Genomic DNA, 22,417 nt, shown 5'->3' with positions numbered 1-22,417 from the left:
CTAAGAGATAGGCAGTAAAGCAAACTCTACATTAATTGCCCCTCCCTGTTCCAAAACATAAGTTTCACTTCCACACAATCTGCAGAACTTTTAATTCTGTTCACTGAATAGATATTCTCTTGAAAGACAAAAATTATCCCACTGCACTAACCCACAATCCACATAACCTCTTGTCCTAAGGGGTTTGGCTCACATTTTTAGGAAGAGACCCTAACAGGCCAAACTGATACTGCAGCCCACTGCTCCCAAAGTCCCATGCATGGTGTCTATATCAACTTAAGCAAGAAAATTATGCTTAACATTGTTTTAAAAGCACAGCATACAGCTGTCAAATCTATTAAGCTTCAATTCTGACAGCACTTTAAGATTCATAAACCAGGTTTTAGCCTGATCTTCAAGACATTTCACATCAATCAAAACACCAGGTTCTACACTACTTTGTGTTGCTGTCATCAGAAATGGAATGAACTGTCAAGCTACCATAAAATCAGCTTATTCATCTGTAACCAAAAATATACATCAGACAGTACAGACACAGTTGGTTCCATTTGTTCTTTAAAATACCAATGCTGTATTTACCAAATATAGAGGACATGCAGCATACTTGAAATAAGATCTACAATGGATTATCTGGGTTAGCTGAAGGAAATCAATGACAGATTGTTTTTAAAAAGATAATGCAATTTATGTGTAAGCATCAGACAAGAACAAAAAACCTACAAATTCTCCCCAACCAGAACAAACAAAATCCCCACCTCCATCCCATCTGAAACCAGAAAATTTAAGTACTTCTGACAGACCTTGCTTATTGTATCTCTAAGTCCTTCCAGCAAAAGGAGCCCTTTTCAAATTATTCTTCCATAAAATTTATAAATTGACTTTGCAACATAATGAACTAAATACTCCAACTTTAATATTTTGCATTCATACCAAAAACAATTAACAGTTTTTACAAATAGTGTTATTTACTAAAACAATTCTTGTACAACAGTGCAGTATATCTAAATATATACATATGCCAACATCAAAGGGAGCATCAAAACAAACAAAGCCAAACAAAAATGCACTTTGCTACTGTGTACACTTTATTAAAACCAAAGCAGATTGCAGCAGGTTTTTCTTTTCATGACATAGACAAAAATTATTTGGATTCCAGAAGAACATGCAGGATAGAACAAAAACTGCTACCACCTTTTTGCCAAGGAAGCAGCATGAAAAGGGAACTTTAGATCTGCAATTTACATAGTAGCAAATGGAATGTTTTTAAACACAACCATCCTAATTTAAGAAACAAGGCTTCAAAAATGTACATAGTGTTTTTTACATACTGAAGCAAAAAGTTCAAATGTCAAGGCCTTCTCCATGTTTTCCTATGGTGTTGGACAGTGTATGTATGAAGGTCAATATTCTTCACTGCAGCTGAAAATGAGAAAGGAGTAGCTGTAGTGTAGAGTTGATCAGCTTTACTAAGATTGAATAACAGAGTAAAAAATGATTCTGCCTGCTGTTGGCAATGAAGGTTTTTGTAACTTTTATTCTACCTTTATCTTTAAAAATATCTCTTCCAGTTCTTAACTGGAAAAATGATGCTCCCTTGTTCTTCAAAACAGATACATACGCGTTCTCCAAAGGAAGGTGCAGTTGTGTAATTCAAAGTGCCAGTGTAGCTGCTCTAACTAGAGATGCCTTTTTTTTATTCTGTGAACCCCAGCAGAGAAGGAATAAGACAAGACCTCTGTATATAAAGACTGCACAGATATCTTTGAAATATAAATGAAAAATAAAGTGATATTAGAGAAAACACTAAAAAAATTGGAGAATGAGGTATTAAGCAGTTCTCCAGTGTAAATCTGATGTTCCTGCCATCTAGATGAAATCAGAGAACTATAGTAGCAGCCTAGAGTCAATAGCAAAATATGTATATGGTACTAAAAGCAAATCTATCTCTGTTACACCTAACTATTTGCAATCTGGCAGAATTTTCTGAAGTTCAAATTTATTTCAGTTCTCCCTGCCTCAAAATCCATGAACAGTATTTTGACATACATACTGGGACATGCTGCTCCACACTTGTTGAGAAGCATGCAGGAATTCTTACATTTTGCTCCTTTTACTGCTGTCTCTATGTGCTTTGGCCAATGACATTACAGACACATCTACACAGCACCAGTTATTAAACAGAGTTGGGCAAATTTATTGTGACTGTTCCTGCAGCTGCACACTCTGGAACACACTGCCATGATATCAATACAGAAAACTTTAATATGGTATCCCACGATTTTTCTTGGGAGGTTTTACAGTAAATCTTGGCACCTTTGTTGTGCCCACATATATTGAGATGATGCACATGGCTAAAAAAATTTTGCTCATAGAAGTGAAATGCACAAAAGGCACTTTCCAGAGTTTGCTCCAGTTCATGCTAACCAAGACACCGAAATGCCCCTTCTGAAGTTAATTAACATTATTGTATTCCTTAATGAAAGGGTTAAGTAAAAAAGGGTTATACAAAATATCTGGAAGACATTTTAGCCTTAAACTGACAATTTGCATGTAAAGAAACAAGACATTCAAAAATCAGGTCTTCTATTCAAACATGAATAACATTTCCAATGATTCCTTACTTTCAAACAGTTTACATTCTGATACTATTTAATTGCTAAAAGCTTTTCCACACAGTAGCTGTACGTGTACTTTTCCATGCTCACTAACATTTCAGTGTTCAACACCATAATAAGGTAGAACATAAGTGAACGTGGTCAAAAAAATGCATAAACAAGGAATCTGAGAATAAATCATGGCAGGGAAGCACCAGCAATGGCATCTCCAGGTTCATTATAACAAACCAGCAGGGAGGAGGTGAACTGAAGTATCATTTCTAAGCTATAAGAGAGAATATGAGAGGATGACTGCAGGAATTCATGCAGTGACAGCATCTAGCAAAGTAGGAGAAGGCATCACTTCAGAGTATCAAGCATACAGGGCACAACCAAGCAGAAAAACGTTTTCTGATTAAAAAAATCAATATGAAGTAATACAGCCCCAATTCAATTTAATCTGAAAATTGCACATGAAATGGAAAATGTAGGTTGCAACAGAAACACTAAGACTCGGAACCTAAAATTATAGTGACTTACCTCACCAGTTGTAGACAATGAACTTTGATTCAAAGTCACCTACAATTCCCAGCCTGCTACAGGAGATACCTTAGAGCAGTGACTTTAATAAAAGTATGAAGGAAAATAGAAAATGTCTATCTTTTTTCACAACTTTCATTATATTGAATTTAAAGGGGCACTGAATTTTAGCAAGTGGGGTTTTTTTTGCGTTATGAACATGAAAGGTGATTTTAATTTTCATAAAAATGGATGAATGACCAAAATAAGCAAGTCAGAGAGCAGAAAAACTGTGATGCACATAAGGGTTCAGTGTTCCAATGAGAAACCGGAACGCAACATTTCTGTGAATCAAAGAAAAACTTCAAAAGTTTTAAAAACAATGACATTACTAACAAAATGTATTTTTTCTGGGTCATTTCTGTACAGAAGTTTCACATTAGGGAACATGTGACACAACATGTGAAAACCTAAGAATACAATTGTTAATACCAAAAAGACTATCTTGATGCTTCAAGCTTCTCCTTGAATCTGGGACTAAGAACAATGGAATAAAAAAACTATTTTCACTTTTGTGTATAAATTATACATTTCTATACACTGACTATCTGATTTTGTAATAAGATATCTAATGCACACAGAGAACACTATCTAAATTATACTACAAGTCCTTTCTAAAGACATCACTTCTTCAATCCATAAAAAGTCATCCATGACACAGTATGTCAATTATTACTTTTTTCTTTAGTATTTCCTTTCAAATTTCACAGACTTTTGTGATCACGCAAAGTACTGAAATAATTAATGAGAGTTTGCAAAGATTCTTAAAAATTTTAGAGAAAACAAACATGTGAAAATCCTAGCATTAGATCAACCAGCTGGCTAGAACATCCCCAACTGGAACAGATCAATCAGGGGCATGTTTTGTAACCACCCCAGTCAGAAGTTATGCAAAGCAGTCATCTGAAAGTATCTGGCAGAACACTGATGTCAACTGAAATAGTGAAACAAAGGCATGTCAGGTAACTGTGAACAGATGCAGGAGTATATGGGATAACAGAGCTCATTTTATAGTACAATGTACAATTGCAACATTTAATTCCAGAAGCATCACACTAAAACACAGTACACAAAACAAACAACTTCTGACATACACACAGGACTAAAACCAGATCTGATGTTGAAACCACCCAGTATTGCTCCAGTGGAATTAGAGCTGCTGGAAAATATGAAACCAGGATGTATTACAAGATGGAATACAAGCACAAAGTAACAACAGTCTTTATACAAGAAACTCTGCTCAAGCACACATGAAATGCTGCCTTCCATTACCACATTTCTTTTGCAGCACCTCATTCACAGAAAGAAAATACCATGCTTTACAAAGCCATGCAGCTAAGTTACTGAGGAACACAAGGGTTTAAAACAGGCTGATGCATGTTGCTGCAGAAGAGAATTTAAAGTAACCTAAAAGTGGATTTAGATGAGATGCCTCATGAACTATTCAAACTATAGAACGGCTAATAAACTCAAATGGTACAACTGGAAATTGAAACAGACATTTAAGGCAGAAGTGTTTGTGTTAGAACAGTAAACAGAACAAATTGTTAAGCAAGGCCACAAGAGATATAATGAAGCCCTGAAGGTTTGTTCAGCAAAGTGATTTACATGTCCATAATTCTCCATGTTCTAATTAAGAAGACTTGAATAAAATAGTGTAATTCATGTTGTGTGTTCCAGTTTAAAACTCCATTGTTTCTCTTTCACATCAATTCCTCTGTCTTTCTTTGGTGTAATCTCTACCAACACACATAGAATACAGTTCTGGTTCTCATTTTAAAAAACAACTTGGAAAAATAAATTACATGTTTCTCATGATAAAATGCTGTTATGTTTCATGGTCCCATGATATGTTTAGCAGCCTCTGAATAGTTGTTTGAAGTTAGTAATTATGTCCGAAGCAGAATCATAATTTGCTGTTATCCCCCCAAATTCTTTACTAGTTAACAAGTTTACTTTGGTAGATCAGCTATCTAATAGTCATGATACACTTGTGTTCAATTCAAGAAGTAGTGAAACTTAGTTAAGTTTATAAATTCATATATAGACCTTAGCTTGTAATTGTAACCATGATATGCAGAATTACTGTTTTTCCTGCAGTGGAAAAAGACATTGCATCTGTCTTAAAACTAGACAAAACTATGAAATATGGTTGTCAGTTCATGATTAAAATAAAATAGTAAAGCAAATTATTTTTAAACATTGTGTTAAATATATTCACATGACCACCATAGTTATATGAAATGGGCACTACTGCAATCACACACTATATGTACATAACATATATGCCACAACAGTTTGCAATGGTTGAGTTTTCACAAACTAGCCAATTTAACCATACATAAATAATCTTGTACCAATTTTAGGCATTTTAAAAGGAATTAAATTTCCTACATATATCAGTTCTTCCGCAAAATTAAAAAAAAATCCTAAAAAGTCAGTGCAAATTGAACTTGTTCACCAAGAGAGATTCTTATTAAGCTGAGGATAAACAAAGTTTAAGAGATTAAATGAAGGAACTCATAGAATCGCCAACCGCCTTTAGCAGAGGTTAAAGAAGATTAGGAATCAGAAGTCCTGGATCCTATAGCAGAGCCTTCTGTGAGTAACTGTGCTGTGGTTGTTGAGGTGGTGGAGGCTGTGGTTGTTGTGGAGGTGCTTGCTGACTGCCTGCTGTCTGTGGCAGAGCTGTAGATGCTAAGTTATAGTTTGGCACCTGGGACATATTAGTTCCAGCATTCTGATAAGCAGCAACATCAACAGTACCAGGTGGTGGACTATACACTGAAGGCTGGTTAGAGAAGGTACTTCCAGCAACAGAACCAACCATTGCACTGAAAAGAAATTAAAAAAAAAAGAAAAAAATATTTAAAGTAGAATTAACAATTTACCAACAGAACAGCAAAACATTATTGTTTCTTCAGTTGTTCTATTTATACACAGAAAAACTCTGGACACACTGCATATTTAAAACTGTAGGCAATGTGTATTCCCATTAAAACTCAAGCACACTCCTCTGATTTAAACATACCAGTAGACACTCCCCATGGATTTAAAATTAGACCATGTATCTGTATTTCTGATTTATTTTAAGGTGCAACATGGAATACCATCTATCTTCCAATCTGTTCATGAAAAAAAACGAAACCTAACAAGCTGTTTTAAACAGCAAAACAAGTCAGATGAATATGCAGAAACTCATTATCATTGTATGCTTTGTACTATCCCAAAGAAGTACCTTTGGGGACAAGGACTAACAAATACATTAATGACTCAGATAGATGTCTCTCCCAGTTTTTTAGAATAAAATTACTTTCCACAGAGAGTAAACAAAAACCCCAAACAAACAAAACACAATTAACAAAAATCCACAAACCTTTCTACAATAAAGGTAACTTAACCAAACCTTAGCATCTTTGGCCATCCAGCCAATGTAAAAAGCCTCTTTTAGCTTCCTTATTTGGATAAGCTGTATGACCTTAGTCAGTACTCATAGCCCATTCATTTCTTTCCCAAAATGAGCAGAATTCTCCCCATTCTTCTGTGGTAAAATATTTGACAAAGAAGCAGTAGAATTTACACTCTCAGAAATTATGCAGAGCCAGCCAGAGCAGCATATAATCTTCATCATTAAAACTATATTAAAAGTTACTACTAATACTACCAAATCATGTCTGTATAATTTTCTCTGTTTTATATAAAAAGTATAGAGCTACATAAATTACATATTTTGTATACAGAAAATTAAAAACTATATAAAATTTTAAACAACTATTAAAAACTTAGGAAGTTTGTCAGGAATTTTTACCAAATACCCGACACCAATAAAAAGCACTCTGGAAATGACTGCACTAAAGTATCTTTCAGTTGTGTCTATCATTCTACTTCTGTAATTTAAAAAACAGTCTGTTTAAATTGATTTAACTTGAATAAAGAAATGTTTAAAATTACTTTGTGTAAGACGTCTGTGCAGGCTGCCCAGGAATTACTGAGCTGGCAGATGGAGTAACTGTGCCTTGGCTGAGAGAAGGGAGCTGCTCTGGAGGAAGATTGTAACCTTGGATGTGGCCCATCTGTGCACTCCCTGCCACCAAATATGCATTACCTTGAGTTTGCCCTGGATAAACCTAGGAAGTTAAATAAAGCAGTATTAGAAATAAAATACAAGAAAATATGCTATTTAATATCTGACTTTAGAACTTAAAGACTTCTCAAATATTTTTATTTCTTTCTTCTTTTTTTAAAATACCAGTGAAAAGCATTTAGCATTTAAATTACTGAAGTTAAAAATGGTAATTCATTCTTTCATAGCATCATTTTCATGTTGATTTATCTATAAGGAAATAGGGAGAACTCGTACACCTTTGGTTGTTTATTTTCTTTGACCCACTATGCAAAGCCCTGGCAATTTTTTAATTTTATGCAACTTAAAGCCCAGGATGGCTTCTTCCTTGATCGAAAGGAACTGAACAGAAAAAACACTAAAAGTGTTAGAACCCACAAAAGAAGAGCATTCAAAGCTCGTGGCTGAAAACAAACATTTTTATTTTTATTTTCTTTATATACTGTGCCAAAAATCTAAGAGAAAACACTGCTCACTCAGAAAGAACTTGATAAGGTCAATGGCTATTAAAGGTTACATCCATACCTGAGAGCCAGAAACACCAGATGACTGCATGTAATACTGCTGGTTTTGTAGTTTTGCATACATGGAATACATTGGGTCCTCATTCATCAATTTGTTATACAAAGAAAGAGCTTCCATTGCTTTAACATTGAGCTCTGAAAGTTCTGAATGTTTCCTAGAAAATATATATTACAGTTATAATACAATTCCTTTTACAATTTAGATAACTTTATTATAGGACAGACAACATTTTTTAATTTCATGAAGTGTGTTAAGTAACATTTTTTAGTGTGAAGTGATGCCTGACAAGTGCCAGAAATTCAAATGGTACAAGATTATAAATTATTATGTGACTATGCGAAAAAAAATCTTCAGATCTCTTCTCAGAGAAACTACTAATAAATACAGATATTGTCTTTGCCAGTATTCACAGAAATTAAGATATTATCAAGTAACAACTCTGTTTTCTAAGGATGAATTTTAATTTCAGTCAAAGCACCTGACATTTCTTCTTACCTGTCTATATCCTCCAATTTTTCATCTATGAGAGGTCCCATCTGATGGCACATTGCTAGAATAGAAAGACATTAAAATGTATCAGAGTAATAAACATTTCCATACTACAAAATCAGAAAGCAATAAAAAAATTAGATAGAAATAGATGCTAGTCCAATTTTGTTTTAGTTCATTACTATAATTTCTATGTCAAAAAATTTTTAATAACAGAGGTAGTGTCAATTTAAGAATGTGACCCAGCTAAAGTTTTCAGTACTGGTACAATTAAAAAAGTATATTTTAAAATAAAAGTAAAGTGAAACAAAACACATTCAACATCTAGGAAGTATAAAACTGAAACTATTTTACATAAAAGGTTCACGTGAATTGAAAGGTGATCTCTTTTTAAAGGAAGAAGATTTGGTGCTGCAACCTAGATCATGTGCACATCCAACTTTACTACAAGAAGACTATGAAAATAATGAAGGAGAAAACTGGTTGCAATGATTCAATCATCTGCACATCAAAGACACTAATAGCACATTAGTCTCTATGGAATTCTAATTGGGGGAAGGGGTTTTTTCAAACCACTGACATGTACAGAAAACAACACAAAATCTTACCAGAATCAGAATGAAAAAGCATTAAAATAAACAAAAAATACACCCCATGCCTCCTTTCAGCACAAGGACATGGGGCTCATCTAACTGCCAAGCAAACCTAGCAAATGGCTAAATAGCAGAAAGGCAGAATTTGGCAAATGTAAAATAAACAGACACAAAAGCTGAAAGGGAAATTTAGGATATTAGAAATGCAGAAGGCTCTGGAAACATCTGATACATGATGAGTCAAAGGACATCATTATTGAGTTCCTTAAAGGCAAGTCTATGTTAAAGAGGAGTTGTATGAAAGGTACCTATCTGCTTTTTGGAAACTGGGATCAGTAATACATTGGCAGAAACACTGGGCAAAGATGTAAAAGTTATGAAGTCATTCCTGCCTGCTTTGATGTACAGCACGAAGTGTGGCAAAAGGCATGACAAGGATTGTTTAGATGTTTGTTAGCCTGATGACTGCTCTGCTGCCAACCACAAACTCTGGGCTCCTGAACACATTAGGATGAGCTCTCCATTTCAAACACATTTATGACTGGACATGTGGATTGCAGAAGAAAATGAAGGGATTGATCAGCATCTGCCACCACTGGTAGGAACCAAGGACTCAAAACACATCTACAGCAAAATTTTCAGAACCTATGCCAAAACCAGTAGCTCACCAAAACCTAATTAAGTGTAGCGCAAGTAATCTTGAATTACCATTGTAGAACTATATGTAGCCATAAGTTTGGCAAGTGCTGTTGCAGGTAGCTGGGGAGTAATCATCTCACCACACTACTGCTTTCAAATTCTAGGAGCAGTTCCACAGTTCAATATAAAATTCAGCATTGCTTTAATGATCTCACAATGCATTTTGAAGCAACTCCTAAAGTAAGCCATATCTGAAGGCTGGTTGACTAGCATACCTTTAATTTCTCTGCCTCTGTCCTGGATCAAACACAGGCAATCTGCTTCTTAGATAACAGCCTCTATAGCTGTATTTGGGACTTGAAATAACAAAACCAGTCATGTTTCTTTTCACCTCTCTTTATTTTCAGTGGAACTAGAATATGTGCAGACATGTTGCTGATGTCAGTTTCTAAAATAGGATTCATTTACAGACATGATGAACCAGATGGGTGTGGAAAGATGGGAGATATCCAAAAGTTTACAAACCTATGCATTTTTTAATTATTAACTTCTAGATAGATGTAGAAACTGCTATTTTCTTTACAAAGTCTGGTGTCATCTGAATTATCAGTTTAAGCCTACGTTGTGTCTCATAATTGGGAAGTTTCCTTTCTTCCTTCCAAAATTTAAAAAATTTTGGTGCATCTAACAGCCTAGGTAAAATGATCTATAATATCTCTATGAAGAGGTAGTCTAAACAATGACTCAGAGTAGGATAATTTGTAGCACTCTATGAGTTATTTGTTAATATGCAACTCCTCCAGAAATACACATACAAGTGAAAAGCTTGTGAGACACCCACAGGTCTATTCTAATCTCCCTAGTATTTCTGCTCCCTCTTACGGAATCTTCCTGACACTCCTTTTACTACTCATGCTGTGCTACCCTGTGAAGGAAAAAATGATGAATGAATATGACCAAATTAATTATTCATGTGTCTTGAAGAGGGTAAATAATTTAGAAAACAGTTTTCTTTAGATAAAGGTAGATTTGTTTTAAGTGAACATTTTTGACTTTGGTCTCATAGATGTTGGAAACAAGAAGTGAGAAGATAATTATGGCTCAGGCACTTTTCTCAGGAGTGCTTCTCACATGTACACAAAGCTGAAGTAGTTTCAGCTTAGTTTCAATTTGTGTTGATACAGAAAATTGCCAGCGAGGAAAACAACAATGAAAAAACTCATTCTTTTCTGTTACCCTCAAGATGAAGCAGCTCTGGGAGGTCTGGCTGGTCATCAGATGGATCAGCACTTTGTAACATCTGCAAGAGTTGGTCCATTTTATCCTGGAACACAAATTGTATTATTAGGGCAAATGTGGCAGCAAGGGAATTAGCACTTTCAGGATAGTAATTAAAGCAGCTGCTCACAACAGCCATTTTGATCTCTTGGCCCTTGAGAATCAACTAGACTAAATAAATGCAAATTATACAGGAATGAAGATGCTTGAACAAGGAAATGCTAAATGAGAAAAAATAGTGGTAACAAGTGGAATGTCCTTTATTCCTAAAAGTCCTTCTAAACATGTATTATTTTCTGAGCAGTTTCTGTTTTTCCAGCCTAGATATTACATATGCAATACCACCACCTAGTGGGACTGGTGGATATATTTTAACAGAATACATTGAGAAAGTACTTCAAATTCACTGAAAAGCAATTTCAAGTGCATGAGGCTTGTTCAGTACATGAGCCATGTCATTACCAATGTAATGAAGTGTTGTTTTAAGATGATGTTTGGAGGCATCTCAGGATTTACTTCAGAATAAGTTGAGCATAAGTAAGGAGTTTAAGTGCAACCCTTTTATAACAAAAACCTCAAAGGTTAGAAAACAAACAGGCATAAAGTCTTTGAACAACATGTCTTGGACTGAAATATATTGGTGAAAGTACAAAAAACATTACACATAAATTATTTGTAATCATTTATTAGCTGAGCACTATCAAATAAATAGCCTTTTTCACATCGAGTTATATAGATTGTATGAAAGTAGAAAATCATGCTTGGTCCTCCTTAAACCATGGAAAGGCTGGGAAAAGTCAAATTAACTACTTCCTTAAAAATTATACTGTGACCAATTTAAAAAACAAAAGAACACTAAAACAAAAATCAACAATGGACTCACAGAAAACAAAAGCTGGAATGCACCTCAAGACAGGCCTCAGATAATCTATTTCAGCAGGCTACAAACTAGTATCTCCTGGGAAGAAGAGTTTTTGAAGTGGGATTTCAATTACTTCAGCAAGGCAGTCACTGATTTCTCATTTCAAAAAAACAATGACAGAACCCAGGTTGAGGTAAAAAAAAAAAAGAGGGGAAAAACTTCCTGGACTGAATGTTCCTGGAAAGCCCACAGGATCACTGTGGTGAGATTGCAAATATCTTACTAAATATTACTTACACGGACTTTTCAGGGACAGAAAGAGGTAGACAGTGATGGTTACACTGGAAATACCCATCTTGACTGCTCACTTAGATTTATCTCTATAAAGTACTGAAGTACTTTAAGCAAAATTTGAAAGTAGATGTGCCACTCAGCACTAAGATTCTAGCTTGGAGGTAAACAGATGTACAACCCTCTAGTAGGGTCCTAAATGGACCTAAATTCAGAAATTCCTAAGAAGTTCGAGACTCTTAAACAAAAGAGAATACTGAAGATTTTATTTATTACTTTAAAGAAAACACTCTTTCCATGCTCTTTTTATCATATTTTTGAAGTATAAGATGAAAGGGTTAAACATCATATATTTAAATGCCCCAGCAGTGCATTTTATACCAATCAGTATTTTTGCCATGCTTACTTCATCAATATAAACTGGTTCTGGCTCAGGTTCTATTGTCTCTACTTGAACTTCATCGCTGAACTGCACTGTTTTCTTCTCAGCTTTCACTGTAAGATAAACAGCCAAATTTAATTTTATGAAAGAAAAAATAAACAATTACATAAATATTATATAACCTGTAATTTATAGGTTCCTTGCATTTGAAATCTCTACTGTGAAAATTTTAAAAATTAGTATTTTATTGACAATTGAAAGCCACAGACCTAAATAGTTTCCTTATCTGTAAATCACATTGTAAAAAAAATAGATCAGTTCACACAAGCTCAGCAGAAATATGTTTTAGCAAGTAAACGGCTTTATCATAGTCTCCCTACACATAACATATGTTAAAAGGTCATCAGGATAAAAGACTCAGAAAGAGTGATTGGAAACAATAGGGCTAGCAAGTTTCAGATAAAACTGATAAAATCATCTATGACAAACTGAGCCTTTTCCCCAAAGCAAAGTCCACTCTATTTCCTCTTTACCAAACCCTATACGCAAAGGACCTCATTCCTCTGTAGTGGAGACCAGCCCAAAAAAGCTCTATATTTAGAAAAAAGCCAAATATTACTCTTATTAGATAGACTTAGCATAGCACAAATGACTGGTAGAGCATGTAATTCTGCTGACCTGCTCATACTTCTAACACCCTCAAACTGAGATCACAGAAGATAAATCTTGCAAACCCATGAGATCTACAGAAATCAGCTCTAGAATCTTGAAGTCTTACCTAATATTTAATATTTTTATTAAACATTTAAAGTAGATTGGATGGATCTAAAAAAGCTGCATGCAGAAAATCCCTCTGTCCACGATGCACATCTACATATCTACAGTAGTTGGGTTTCTTGAACTATTTGAACACTGGTATTCTGTCTCCAAGTCCTATCTGCCATGGGACCTTCAGTTTCATCTCAATTAGATAGACACCATGGCAATTGGACAAAAAAGTAATTTGGAAAAAAAGTTGCTGTTGCCCACGTTTATTTAGGTGTCGATTGAGTGATTTCATGAGTCTCAAAGAACCTCCTAACAGAGGCAGCAGGAGACAGCAGCATTTTTCAGCAGATTCATGATTAAAATAAAATAGTAAAGCAAATTATTTTGCCAAGACAGTTTGGGCAACTCGTGATAGCATAGCAAGGGCTCCTCAGTTTTAATCCAACTATCGCATTAATTTGCAACTTAACTCTAGCATAAGGGAAAGGAAATCACCCATGAGCCATGGCAGTGTTAAACATATATACATAAATGTAGTGTTACTTACTCATTTCAGGCTCAGCAGAAAGATCAGCTGTTACAAAATTAGATGGAAACAATCCTATACCCTGATGAGTTTCCCCTTTCCACCAATTTGGATCACTAAAGATTAAAAAAAAAAAAGTAAAGCCCTCATACATCAGAAATCCCATACTCACATGGAACTTGCCTAGGAATTGCACAGCAAAGGCTTTTATATCACTAGCACATAAATATAACTTGTATATATGCAGAAATCCTTACACAAGAACTTTTATGCAAATACATTTATTTGTAAAAACTTGAGAAGATAACAAAATAAAGTATTAATACAAAAATTAAGTATTCATAAAAATACAAAATAAAGTATTAATACAAAAAATTTCCATTCATTGTATTTCAAGGTATGCTTCTACATAGAAGATATAATTATTTCTAATTAATTTTTAGAGTTTAACATAACTCTAGTAGGCTTTCTATATAACTTACCTGTCATCAAGTATAGTTATAAGTTCTCCAGCTTTAAAAGTTAGTTCGTTATCTTCAGCAGCCTCAAAATCGTAGATTGCACGAACCTTTCGGCCCTCGTGTTTGTGGTTTGTTAAAAGGCTTGAGGTGCTTGGATACAAACTGGAAAGTGTTGTTTGCTGTTGCCTTTGTTCTTTTAGTGACAGCTCAATAGCTACAAAAGAAGAGTTACTCAGATGAAAATTCCCTATAAAAATGGGTTGATTGATATGAAAATTTAATTCTGTGAAAATTTTTAGTATAATTCTATTCCTGTTGCATTTTAATGACTTCATGTCTTTCTCTTAGAATTAATGGTAAATAACAGAGAGCAGAAGTCTGCCTATGGATTTACTGAACCTTCCAACATGGACAGGATGAATAAATATCATTTAAGAACAAAGAGAATAACTCCACAAAATCATCCAATTTTTATTATGATATTATTGTTAACCTTGAACTGATGTAAAATATTTACACTCTTATTTTACCTCTTACACCATGTTGAGCTTTTCCAGACTGCTTGAAACATTAAAAAGATACATCTGTTCCAGTGCACACTGGTTCTCTGTTAGACAGAAGCCCTTAGCCTGGATTCACAGAATCAGATTTACACAGATTGGCTGAGGTTGGAAGGCACCTCTGCAAGTCATCTGGTCCAATCCCCTGTTCCTGCAGGGTCACCACAGCTCACTGCCAACAACAATTTGTTCACGTCTCCAAGAAAAAAGATACCATGACATCCCTGGGAAACCTGTGCTAGTGCTTGGTCAGCTTCACAGTAAATTCCCTCCTTAATTCATAATTAACAAAATTATTTTTGCTTAAACAAGAAAAATTTGCCCCTTGAATAATTTCACATTTCTGGGTCATTTTCAATTAAGCTTGACTGCGCAGAGAAGTTTCACTCATATTAAACTCAGCTCAAGTTTGCAGAAAAAAATTGATCATATTTAAGAAGGGGCAGCGTGGACACAAACATTATGAAATTCATGCAGATATGCTTTTGAGACACAGACCTCTTTAAAAGTAGACTTTGGTGGGTTGACTATTGAAGAAACCATTAGTAACACATACAGATTGGCTACTGTTCATTTAAATAAATCAATATGCATCATGTCAACAAATAAATGCACTCACCTTTAGCTAAATCCTCCTCTTCCTTTTTGGTGGCTGCTGCACCAGGATCTTTGGCAACTAGAGCTGGACTTGCTTTTGCCTGTTCAGCAGCCTAGCCAAAAATAAAAGATGCAAAAATGAATCCAACAAAAAATTGACAGTGCATTAAGTTCACCATTTTGCTTTGTATTCATCTGCCACATAAAAATCTAAAATAATTTAGAGCATTTCACTCCACAAAGAAAAGTTTTATTAAGACAAGGTAGCTTTCATTTTGTTTGCCAAACATTTTAGAATTCAAGACTACAAACTGTAAAATACTGAGCTGAGGATAAAAAGAATTTGTGACACACTTTGAGAACAAACAGAAAAATCTAATATACCTGTGAACCAATAGCTGGGAAAGTAACTCCTTGCTCCTTAAGGTTTTTTATCATAGCGGATATTAAACTAAGCTGTGGGTCATTCTTGAATTCATCAGTCCATTCCACCATAAGGGCTTTCAGCTTTTCACAAACTTTTGGATGACCCTGCATGAACAGTAGAAACTAGTTAACTAATGTAAGAATCTGACCTTAATTTCAAATAACTACATGTTACTGTCAATATAAAACATACAGATACCTTACTTTGTAGTCAAGTTTAGCACTCAGTCTTTATTAGAATAATAAAATAAATAAAGGCAGAATAATACATCAGCATTTTATTTGTGCCAGTAAAATATGTGCTAGGCCCATAATAAAATAAGATTACACAGAACCCCTGTTCTACATCCATTTCATCATAGTTGTATTTAATGTTTTACTGATATTATTTAAAGTGAAAATATAGTAGCTTATTTATAAATTAACATGCCACACCTCCCCCAGACAGAACACCTTTGTTAACTAGGATGAAGTGGCATTCAGGAAATTCTGAGCCACAGTTTTTACAGTAATCTTCTCTCCTTCCCATTCCCCCTCTTTCCAGTCCTCTAAAAGTAGATTCCATTCCACTTTCAGATTACCCCAACTCTCTATCTAATTTCACTTACAGGTGAAATGTAAAAGTCAATGTAATACATTACCTTATTCAACACATTGCTTACTTCACTGGCAAAATCTCTTGAACAGACTTCTAAATGAAAGATTTTGCCACAGTTTGATACACATGCTCCTAGAAGCTAATGAAAGAAAGATTAAAACTTAGAAATTTTTTTGAAATATAACTTTTCAGGAAGAAAATGAACTATGTTAAAAAGAACCTACTGTTAATGCTTGCATAGCGACGTGTGGATCTTTATGGTTCACTCTCTTCATAATAGAGCGGAGACAGTCTTTAGGCCTAAAAAACACAAGATAGCTTTAAAAATATGGAATGGAATGAACACTCCCTATTGCACACATGACAATGCTGACAACATACAGATAGCAAGATCTCCTGAACACCATGAGTAAATTTTTTAGTAGCTTATAATTTAAAACAAGAACATTAAAAATAAATTAAACACCATAAACAGTTATAGCCATTTCTATTTCTATCTGTAGGATGTATCTCTCTTCATTATCAAAACCTCTCAGTAATTTATATTATTTCTAGTACTTTGAGTGAATTACTGTAAATACTCCAGAAATGCATAAAATCCCTTACAAATAGAGAACTGGAATTCTCTGTAGTCCATGCACCTACTCCTTTTTATTTCAAATATATATGTAAGAACACTTCCTTACATACTGATTTACCAACACCCTTTTGCTACTTTTATTTTGAATTATCACCATATTCCTCAGTCTCTTTTAATCTACAGAATAACATTTATAGAGAAGACATGTAATGAACCAACAATTTCTAAAAAAAACCATGTTAGACAATCTACATCAAAATTTCAAAACAATTAAATACAGAATTCAAGTCTTACCTAAGTCGTGGTATATAGAAATAACATAAAAAGCAACTTCAACAAAGAATTTGAAAGGGGACTTCAGAAAGTTTAGCATATTAAAATCTATGTGACTTGCTGATACTTTTTTCTGTCTATAAAGTAGTGGAAAGCTGAGCCAGGCTGAGGTAGGAATTATCAAGGGCATACAATCATTATTTGTGGAATAGACCTGGAAAGATAACCCTGGAAGAGGATAAGTAGACAAGGAGGAAAATAGAAAGTAAATCTAAATTAAGAGATTTTACACACTTATGAAGTTTATACATTTATAGCATGGCTGTCTTTGGAAGCACAAGCATTTTTCTGTTGAACTGTTGTCCAAAAACTAACATGAAACTCAGGTATAAGTTACACTACTGCTTGGCTATACTATATTTGGCAGGGTCTACATTTTACAGAAATGTCCACCTCATATTTAGTGGCACTAATTATAGAAACTGCTGTCATGCAGCACCAGTACATATCATTCAGTGTATACCTTCATATACCAATTATTACAGAGGAAGGCTTTAAGGCAAGTACTACCTTTTATCTATTAATTATCCAAGACTTCTCACATGTTGACTTTAATTGAGAAAGAATACAGGCTAAAATTGTTAGAAATAACTGCTTTCTTTAACCATGAGTTTACGAGTAGGATTAACAATGTGACATGATTCCAAGCTCAAAAAATCGCCTGCCCATTGTGAAGCCAGTATTTATAAAGGCAGGGTGCAGGATCAAGAGCTTAGCAGTTCAGGAAGAGGATCATTAGCCTATGATGTTTTGTACAAAGGAATCCAAAGTCTTATTAAAAGTAACAAGAAAGCCTCAAAGCCATCATCATCCACACGTCTCAAGTACAATCTACTTGTTCATATATTTAAAAGAAATTATCAATATTTGAATGTTAAATGTTTTTAAATACTCAAATGTTTAAAATAAGAAATATTTTGATTACATGTAGGTAAAGGAAATAATCCAGGTGCACCAATCTTTAGTGACACAGAGTAAGAAAACCTATTCTAGACAGGCCTGTAATTCTTAATTTTACTTCTAATTAATTCATCATACAATTTAGTGTGTAAATTATGAGAAGCACTATGCAGAAACCAGAGGGAAGCATGCACTCTATGTGTAGAATTCTATCTACTTATTGGGCATCTCTCCAAATTGTACTATATAAATATTTGGCCACAGCTCCACTCCAATGATGCTATGATCATCATTTCAGAGGCACCACAATGATCAGTAATAACAAATAAATAGAGTGAAAATATGGCAAGATACAATAGAAGATATGTATCATATGTGGCATCATATGGTATCATAAACCAACTCATATAGAAAAAACACTAATTTTAGGTTTCGTTTTAGAAAGTAGGAAAAAATCAGATTGTATTTTATTCAACAAGGGCACAATTAGCAGCATTTGCAATCTAAAATACTACTCTGCACAAAACATTTCAAATATGTTCAGGAATGTATTGTTTATTTACAGGCTAAGGTAACTCTGTAGGACTCAGCTTTCCTCCTTGCTCCTTCAGAAACAGACTGGTCATAAAGTTTCCTGGTCAAGCTGCTAGACATACACTGCAATTACAATGTTAAATGCTACTGAGATTGTGTCATGTGAGGGGAAAAAAGTGGAAGACACATCGGAAAACTATCAAGTAAGCAATTTTGCTGTTTTCTCTTGCATGAACAGGCATAAAAACAACCAAAGAAGAAACAGGTAACCAGAACACTCACTTGCTGAGGCAGTGATTAATCCTTCAGGAATCAAGACAAAGTTAGGCAAGCAGCAATATGGACAAACCATTTCCCAATGAAAATTTTCCAATACCCACCCCAACAGAGAGTGCAATGAACATTTCAATTTTCTCAACCCTTGATGTAGCCTTTCAGCCACTGCCTCAGCCACTGCCTCCATTTCTTTCAGCCATCTTTTTTTTTTTTTCTTAATAAGTAACTTTTCTGGAAAAAAACTGAAGTTGTGAAAGTTTTAATGTAGACTGATATGTCTCATGAAATAAACAGTACAAGTGTCTCAAAGCCAAATGCAAACCCGATTGAGTTAGGAACCAGTTTGCACTGAAATGACTGAAGAAGGGGGGGCATCTTTGCTAAAATATACAATACCTATCCATTAATTTTCCTTTTATTCTGTTTAATGAACCATCCAAATTTTAGAGTGTTATTTTATTCTGAGATGATAAACTATAGATTCAGTTTTGTAAGTGTTTTCATTGTAGAAAAGCAATACTGCAAAAACCAATGCTTTTCCTGTAGTCAGATTTAAAATGCCAGTCAAATATACAGTCATAGACCATCCTGAGTTGGAAGGCACCCCCAAAAACCATTGAAGTCCAACTCATGGCCCTGCAGAGGACGGTGTGAAGAATCACTCCATGTGATAAAAATTTTAACAATTTTTAAAACAAACAAGTTTTCAAGAATGCTGTACAAAACCAGGAGACAGAAAGGACTGCTTCTAACAATAAAACTTTTGTTTCTATGCTGAAAAGGCAACTTGCTCATTGAGCTAATATTGGCAAAAAACAGGATGCAAACAATGTAATGTGGAGCTGCTGAGCTGTATGACTTTCTAATGGAAATTCAGAGATTAAACAGTATTGTCTCATAATTAGACAAATTTTAGATCATCTAAGAACCTGATAAGTGAAACATGCAGAAAATGTTAATTCTATACTACATAGAGTGGTATTTAATATAAGCTATTGTAAACAAGTCATATTCTTCAAAATATTGACATATTTTCTTTCTTGTGTTTTCTGTAAAAACACTAATAGCAACTCTGATTTTGAAATTCACAAAAAGCAGAGAAAGTAGTCAAAGAGAGGGATTCAGTGGAATTCTAACTTGCTAAAAATCTGTTTTAGTTGTTTGGCTTAAAGGAAGCAAGATAACATTTTCAACAATTTGTCATTCTCAGTATGTAAAGTATAACAACATAAAAAATATCAATAGCAATTATGTTATGGAACTGTAACTAATTTATCTTATGAGAAAATGCAACACCTTTGTAGTATAACAGGTTTCCAACAATTAATCAGGATACCAATAAGTTTGCAGACAATATGCTATACTAGAAGTGCTACTTAATGAATAAGTGTTTTGCTAGGCTGCTGCGGCTTCAGGTGCAAGGCAATCCACATCTAGAATGCTGCAGGATGCAATGGAGCTCACAGACTAGTACAAAGAAAATCCACAAAGGAGAGATTTTTGTAATCTAAACTTCTGCCAAGAACAGTAACAAACAGCTTGTACTGGAGCAGAATTGGTTAAAAGATTACAACCGATCCCAGTTAAGAAGACTTGCATCCTTGTCAGAGGAACTTAAACTGCAGGTGAATTTCAAACAGCTAAGCATATCTCATTTAAACTTCTTAATGGGAAACACTGTCTTGCTTTACCTTGCTACTGCACGATATAACCTATTGAAAACAAAGAAAACCCACTCTCAGCAAGTTTTAACAGAATCTGAATTTAAGCTACAAATCAGCTGGCAGCCTATTACAAGCAGGATAAATATTACAAAGGTTAAAGTCCCACTTTTCCAAAACAATTTTATTAAGAAAAAGATTAAAATACAAACAGGCAGAAGAAAAAGACCAAAACCAACACAAACAAACCTTACAAATCCTAAGAGGAATTTAGCTGCACATTACCAGAAGATCTCTAGATTTATCTGTACTGCTGTCTCTTGCAGCTACACACATTAGAGCACTGTTCAGGCTATGTTGCTGTGAGAGTAAATTTCATCTGTGGAAAGGCTTTCAGTGATCAAATAGAATACTGAAACATTCAATAATATAATTACTGTTCCAAGTTTGGCATCAACGTGCTCAAGGAATAGAAATGCAGTTTTACATATAAAGACTAATATGAAACATTATTAACAACTTGCCAACTGTTATCTTAACTACAGTTATACACAACAGCCCAGAAGTCTCAATGTGCTGTGCTATTTTTATGTTCTCCTTCAGAGACCATCTCTAATCCCAAGGAATAAGCTTATTTGCAAACCTGTCCTTGGGAACAAAAGTCCCAGGTGGAACTTTGCTGCCTGGCATCTCATACTGTTTCTGGCAGTTCTACAAGGCAATCAAAGTCATTCTCAGAGAAGCCTTCCACAGCATCAGTGGCAAAACTTTCTTCTTGAGTTTGTTCCATTCCTAAATTTTTACAAGAAATGCTTCAAGAAGGTGTATTTAATACTAGTCCTAATACTACACTGACCTAAAGCACTACAAATACTCTGAAATTATGTCTTTAAACTGTATTTTTTAATTGTTAGTTCAAATTATACTTTATCTTTTCTTGTCCAAGAAGGAAGTGCATGCATAAATTCTATGCAAGAGCTCAGTAAATAATCAAAAATGGAAATATTAGCAGCCCATATTAAGATGTGTTTAATCTCCAAAATGTACATTTTTCAAAGCCCTGCTGACAGAGAATAGCTTCTAAAAACAACGAGAAGAAACACAAAGCCTTGTTGTTTTCTGTAACAGACACTGGTGGTCTGATGCAAGAGCAATGGAGGGCAGCAGATATTTTATACCTTGGTTTTAGCAAATTTTTGACATACAGCTGAAGCCTATGTAGTGTCCTTATCACACAGCTGGTAAATAAAGGGCCGGATAAAGAAACTGGGAAGAAACTGGTCTCCTAGGCTCAAAGAGTTGTCACCTGTAATGCAAATTCCAGTATCCTTCAGGGATTTCTGCTGGGAGCAACAATGCTCTCAGTAACTTAATGATCAGAGCAAGTTGAAGGGGAACAATCAGTACAGTAGAGGCCATGGCTAATGTTCAGAGGGACCTGGACAGGCTGGAGAAATGGGCAGACTGGAAGTCCAATAAGAACAAGGATAAACTATGGCATTTTAAATGAAGCCAGAAGCTGACCACATGAAAAGCAGGAAATCATCTGCAGGTCCTATTGGGTGAGAGGTGTCAGCAATGCAGTCTGGCAGCTAAGACAACCAACCACATCCCAGCTCAAACTACAGGTCAGCACAACCAACAAGGTGAGGAAAGTGACCCTTTCCCTCCATTCTGTACTTGTAAGATTGCATCTGGAGCATTTTGTTCACTTTGGGGCTCCCAGTGCAAGAAGGCTATTTACCTAAGTTCAATAGGTAGCTGCCAGGATGGTCAGGGAGAGTCACATACAAGGAAAAGATGGGAGAGGTGCTTTCAGCTTTGAGAAGAACAGCCAAAAAG

General features: G+C 34.8%; 1 protein-coding gene across 1 annotated transcript in view; it reads right to left on the bottom strand.

Moving 5' to 3' along the window:
- Positions 1–1,064: 1,064 nt before the first annotated feature.
- Positions 1,065–22,417, bottom strand: part of STAM (signal transducing adaptor molecule) — a 32,526-nt gene continuing 11,173 nt past the window's right edge. The window contains exons 3-14 of the mRNA XM_039709529.1: positions 16,516–16,591; positions 16,335–16,430; positions 15,652–15,798; positions 15,290–15,380; positions 14,132–14,324; positions 13,671–13,765; positions 12,380–12,468; positions 10,779–10,866; positions 8,317–8,371; positions 7,822–7,975; positions 7,125–7,300; positions 1,065–6,007 (exon numbers count right to left, since the gene is read on the bottom strand). Coding sequence (XP_039565463.1) covers positions 5,758–6,007; positions 7,125–7,300; positions 7,822–7,975; positions 8,317–8,371; positions 10,779–10,866; positions 12,380–12,468; positions 13,671–13,765; positions 14,132–14,324; positions 15,290–15,380; positions 15,652–15,798; positions 16,335–16,430; positions 16,516–16,591 — 1,510 coding nt within the window. The 3' untranslated portion in view covers positions 1,065–5,757. The remainder of the gene's footprint in view (positions 6,008–7,124; positions 7,301–7,821; positions 7,976–8,316; positions 8,372–10,778; positions 10,867–12,379; positions 12,469–13,670; positions 13,766–14,131; positions 14,325–15,289; positions 15,381–15,651; positions 15,799–16,334; positions 16,431–16,515; positions 16,592–22,417) is intronic.

The sequence above is a fragment of the Passer montanus genome, unplaced genomic scaffold (assembly GCF_014805655.1).
Source record: "Passer montanus isolate IOZ18808 unplaced genomic scaffold, ASM1480565v1 scaffold10, whole genome shotgun sequence".
NCBI classification, from domain to species: domain Eukaryota; kingdom Metazoa; phylum Chordata; class Aves; order Passeriformes; family Passeridae; genus Passer; species Passer montanus.
The sequence above is the reverse complement of the archived record's forward strand: the minus strand, read 5'-3'. Positions and strand labels throughout refer to the sequence as shown.